Genomic DNA, 5458 nt, shown 5'->3' on the forward strand with positions numbered 1-5458 from the left:
GGGACCAGGGCGGCGCGTGTCCGCGGGAGGACGCGACGCCCGTGGACGCCTTTCTGCGCAGACTGGGCTTGTATCGGAAACCGATCGCCGAGGACGGCTCGTGCTTGTTCCGGGCCGTGGTGGAGCAGGTGAGGGACCGCGGCGCGCGGGGCACCATAGCTGGCCGGGCCGCCGTAGGCCGGGGCAGCGCGGGGCGGGCTGCGGTCACAGTGGCCCGTTGTAGCCGGCCCCGCACGGGACGCGCGAGGTGGACCGCCCGTGGGCCCGGTGGCCTGGGCGCGGGGCACCGGGACGTGCGTGTCCTGGCTGCGGTCCGCGTTCACCTGCCCTGGGTTCGGGAGCTGAGATGGCAGCAGTGGCCGCCTGTTTACCGGAGGAAGTGCTGCACCCAGTTCTCCTGGTGGAACGCAGGTCTGTGGCTGGACTTCGGAATGTGGGTGGTCAGGCGTGTCACGCGAAGGCACAGGCTTCAAGGAAGTCAACTTTCTTATATAGGAACTTCTCAGTGAGTTGTCTGAATAGGTCCCACACCACACTATGCCGTAGAAGAGAGGGAGAGCGAGCGAGAGCGAGAGCGCGTGTGCACCGAGGGGCTGAAGTCTGGGCACATCTTCAGCCGAATTTTCCCTTGTTAAATGGTCAAAAGCATTAGTGCCGTTGCTCAGATGTTTCCGGTCTGGTTTTCTTTTGAGCAGAGCGAAGGTAGCTATAATAAGGAAAACAGAGTTCCCAAGAGTGGGAGGGGTTCTGCGGGAGGAATACTGTGATTTGTTTTTTTTTTGAGTGCGTTTTTTCTAATTCTTTTTTTTTTTTTTTTTTGGTCTTTTTGAGACAAGGTCTCCCTTGTAGCCCCCAGCTGGCCTGGAACTCACTATGTAGACCAGGCTGGCCTCTAACTCAGAGAGATCCACCTGTCTCTGCCTCCGGAGTGCTGGGATTAAAGGCTTGCGCCACCACACCCAGCTGAGGGAGTGTTTTTTTTTTTTTTCTCGTGTTACATAACCATATGTTGTAGGTGTGCAGTCACTCACACCTATCCTATGTTTGAAAAATAGCTCCTGAAGTAGTTGGATAAAAGTTCCACTTTACTGCTCTGGTGTATTTCATGTTGCTTTCATTTGGCTTAAACTGGGCTTTTATACATTATTTTTCTCTTTTTGTGTGCAAAATAGTGTTTAAGATTTGTACTTGTAATTATAAATGTTCTTTTTGGCATTCTAGCCTTTTCTCATTTTTATATCATCAGGCCATGCGTTTACATTCCAAAGGCCCGAGTTTTGCATCTGTGTAAGTACAGAACTCTTTAGAACGAGGAAGTGAGACCTTTGTGTTGGAGGGTAGGCAAGGTTCCCAGACCAGTGGGTCTTTTTGTTTGGTAGACAGCTCTCATTTCAAGAAATTTCAGATGCTCCCATGTGGGTGATGTATGTTTACACACCCACCACAGTCCTTACTGTTAATAGATGAAACAGTCCGCCCCATTTTGAATTTTCCAGATGGAGAAAATTCTGTTTCTTCTGTCAGTCTTTTTGGACTTCTCAGCACCTTCCAAAGAAGCAGAGGGAGGGGAAGGCAACTTCCATTTAAGGTGTTGTGTTGGCTTCAGCAGGTGCCTTCAAGGAGCTCATGTGGAGTCGAATTATCTAGGCCCTAGTTAAATTGAAGCAGAAAGGTGTATTTCTGTATTATATGCCTTGGTGAGCTCAGAGTTCTGGGGTCTTTTTTAAATACATTTAAAAAATACAGAGCTAGCCGGGCATGGTGGTGCACACCTTTAATCCCAGCACTCAGGAGGCAGAGGCTGGGGGAATCTGAGTACGAGGCCAGCCTGGTCTACATAGTGAGTTCTAGGACAGCTGGGGCTACAGGGAGACCCTGTCTCAAAAAAAGACCAAAAAATTATAAATATATATAACTACTTGCGCTTAAGAACACATTGACATCACTGAGCAGTTTTTTTTTTTGGTCTTTTTGAGACAGGGTCTCCCTGTAGCTCCAGCTACCTGGAGCTCACTGTGTAGACCAGGCTGGCCTCGAACTCAGAGAGGATCCACCTGCCTCTGCCTCCCGAGTGTTGGGATTAAACGTGTGCGCCACCACGCCCTGCCACTGAGCAGTTTTTTAGTATCTTGTAATAGGATTTAAATCATAGGGACTAGCTTCTCCAGTTTGGGGACTGATTTTGATTATATAGAGCCTAGTTTAGGGTAAAGCTCAGCTAGTTAGTAGGTAATGAACTGTATGAGAAGGCTTGTCTGCCCTCTTAAGACATGTACAGAGGATTTGGTTTTTGAGGAAAAATTCTCCTGTACACTCACAATGTTTGTTTTTTTTTTGTCTTTTTGAAGCAGGGTCTCCCTGTAGCCCAGCTGAGTCCTGGAACTCACTATGTAGACCAGGCTGGCCTTGAACTCACAGAGATCCACCTGCCTCTGCCTCTCAAGTGCTGTGACTACAGGCGTGCGCCACCACGCCCGACCACAATGTATATTTTTAAGGAGTTCAGTAAGCTAAGTATCAGTCTTAAGAGAAGGAACACCCCTCCCTCCAAATTACCTGCTTTAGGTAGGCTCTTTCCTTGTTTTACACTTGTGGATTTGGGCCTGCAGAGAGCCTGACCTGAATCTGCTCCTAACCCTGGAGCTAAAAATAGGGCAGTCTTAGAGGACTTGCTAGAACAGAGTCTCAGTCTTTTCCAGTGTTTATCGCTGTCTTGTCCCAAGTCATGATGTGAAAGCCTACTACTTTTAGCTTCTTTTCTTTTTGTCTTTTTGAGACAAGGTCTCCCTGTAGCCCCAGCTGGCCTGGCACTTGCTGTGTAGGCTAGGCTGGCCTAGATCTCTGAGACCTGCCTGCTTCTGCCTCTGCCTCTGCTGGGATTAAAGGCACATGCCACCAAGCTCAGCTCCTTTAGCTTATTTTTATGTTTACAATAATATGCAAAGGGACATATTTACCAGACCAGAGAATTTAATTCTCAGTGGCCATGGGCCTGAGGAATAATTTTACTTTTTAAAAGTAGTCATTTAGCTTTGTTTTTCTTGTAATATTTGATTTTACAAATTACCCAGGCCCCATACTATGGAAGTTGATGAGAATTTTGCATCTAAGCAAAGGATTCAGATTGCTTCCATGTGCTGAAATCTTTGTTAAAGGAGAGAACCATAAATATTCCTACCATTATTACTGATGGGAAATAAGCTTTATTAACTTAAGTCTGCCACCTGTTGCTAGGTAAATGGCTTTAACCCTAGTGTTGTTGCTTTGCTGGTGTAGGAAAGTCCTGTCAGATGACATTGCAGCCCACTCAAAATAAATGTCTTGATTCATAACAATGTTTAATGTAGCTTCTGTGAAAGATTTGTTGCCAAATGTAATTTGTTGAAATGGTAAACAGTTGGTGCTTTTAGAAATAAATGGGTGTCATCCTGGTGTTGGAAACTTAGACTATGTAAAGCTACTTTTTTTTTTTTTTTTTTTTTTTTTTTTTTTTTTTTTTTGGTCTTTTTGAGACAGGGTCTCTCTGTAGCCCCAGCTGTCCTGGAACTCACTATGTAGACCAGGCTGGCCTTGAACGCACAGAGATCCACCTGCCTTTGCCTCCTGAGTGCTGGTATTAAAGGCCTGCGCCACCACTCCTGGCTATAAAGCTACTTTTTAATATCTTAAGACAACAAGGTAGGTTTACCTAGTTATGCTGGTGAATTGAGAATTTTGGCAGTTGCTAACCTCAACCAGAACATTTTCAGTGTCTTTCAGCAAATTAGAACAACAAACTAGCTGTTTGGGACAGTTGCTGTGACTCTTAACCTGAGAGGTATAACATGTGTATCCAAAGTTTCCCTTTTCTTGAACTTTCTCCATCTTAACATTAGGGAGACTTTAATTGAAGTTGTAATCCTTCAAGCTACATCCTGTTGTAAATTAACAAAAGACCTTGATAGATTCAGATGTATTATTTCAAATGGATGTGGGTGTGGAAGTGGATATGTGGTTTTTAACCTTGACCCTAAAGGGTACTGGGAATACCTTTGAGATAGTTAATAGTAGAAAGTAACTTTATTCTTCTCTTTGAGCATTTGCCTCTGAATGTGGTAGTGTTGAGAGCAAGCATTTGGTAAGACATATGAGTTTGCTTTATTTCAGAGCTCCCAAATTTTCTAAGAGGAGCAAAGTTATTGTAGATGGCTGATAACAGAGGAAAGCCTCTTCAAGGTTCAAAATGTCCACGAAGGAGTGATTTTGGTAACCTGGGGGAGAAATGGTGACCGATTCTTTATAGAGTGATACTTGGCTTTTGGAGTTTTAAGCGTCATGTCATCAACATACTTAGAGGAAGATGTTGGAATGAGTAAAAGATCTTAACGTCACAGAGAGGCAGGGCATGGAGACTTACCTGTCGCTTGTTCTCTCACTTTTGGTGTGAAAGAAAGCGTTAGCTTGGAACTTAAATCCCTCTTAAACAAAATGCTTAATAGTGTGTTACTTTCCATTATAGGTATTGCACTCTCAGTCTCGCCATGTGGAAGTTAGAATGGCCTGTATTCACTACCTTCGAGAGAACAGAGAGAAATTTGAAGCGGTAATTTATAACTTCAGATTTTTAAAAAAATTTATTTCATTTTATGTGTATGCACGTATTGCTTGCATGTAGATAACTGCACCTGTGTTGTGCAGTGCCCACAGAGGACAGAAGAGGCTGTTGGATCCCCTGGAACTGGAGTTAATGGACAGTTGTTAGCTGCCATGTGGGTGCTGGGATTTGAACCCAGGTCTTCTGCAAGAACAACCAGTGTTCTTAACCACAGCCATCTCTCCAGCCCCATAACTTCAGATGCTATGGTGTCTTTACTTACATTTTGCCATCTGGAAATGTTCTAGTGGACATTTCATTGGCTGGAACATTTGTGTGTGTGTGTGTGTGTGTGTGTGTGTGTGTATTTTATTCTTTAAGAATTTCATACATGTGTACAATATTTTTATTATATCCACCCCTACTCCCCTTGAACTTCTCCCCAACACCCTCTTCCAAACTTCATCTCTTCTTCCTGTTTCTCTTTCTCCTCCTCCTTTTTTTTTTTTTAAACAACCTGCTGAGTAGTTAGTGTTGCCTATATATGCCATGGGCTTGAGCCTATCTGCTGGAGCATGGTCAGTGTACCACCATTGGCCACCTACCCAAAGAAAAGTGACTCAGTAGCCATCAGTTGCCAATTGCTAGGGGTGGGGCCTTGTGAGCCCCTCTGGCATCCATGCTGGATTTGACTGACTTGATCTTGTGCAGGTAACCCCAGTTGCTGTGAGTTCCTGTGGGCCCTGTCATGTCCAGAAGGCAGCTTTTCCCAGCAGTCCTCCCCTTCTTCCGGCTCTTACATTCTTTTTGCCTCTTCCACGATGTTCCCTGAGCCTTGGTGAAGTTCAGGAGGCAGGAAATGATACAGCTGTCCCATTTATTATG

At 45.0% G+C, this 5458-nt stretch overlaps 1 protein-coding gene across 2 annotated transcripts in view; it reads left to right on the plus strand.

Annotated features, from left to right (window-relative positions):
* Window positions 1-6: 6 nt before the first annotated feature.
* The window catches only part of Otud4 (OTU deubiquitinase 4), a 51639-nt gene continuing 46187 nt past the window's right edge, over window positions 7-5458 (plus strand). The window contains exons 1-2 of one of the 2 annotated variants that reach the window (XM_008827482.3): window positions 7-128; window positions 4499-4582. In XM_008827482.3, the coding sequence (XP_008825704.1) occupies window positions 4535-4582 (48 nt within the window). In that variant the 5' untranslated portion in view covers window positions 7-128; window positions 4499-4534. Of the gene's footprint in view, window positions 129-4498; window positions 4583-5458 lie in introns of those variants that run through there. The other variant, XM_029560823.1, reaches the window with a different exon arrangement.

Source organism: Nannospalax galili, unplaced genomic scaffold (genome assembly GCF_000622305.1).
Source record: "Nannospalax galili isolate Female #2095 unplaced genomic scaffold, S.galili_v1.0 scaffold1272, whole genome shotgun sequence".
NCBI lineage: Eukaryota > Metazoa > Chordata > Mammalia > Rodentia > Spalacidae > Nannospalax > Nannospalax galili.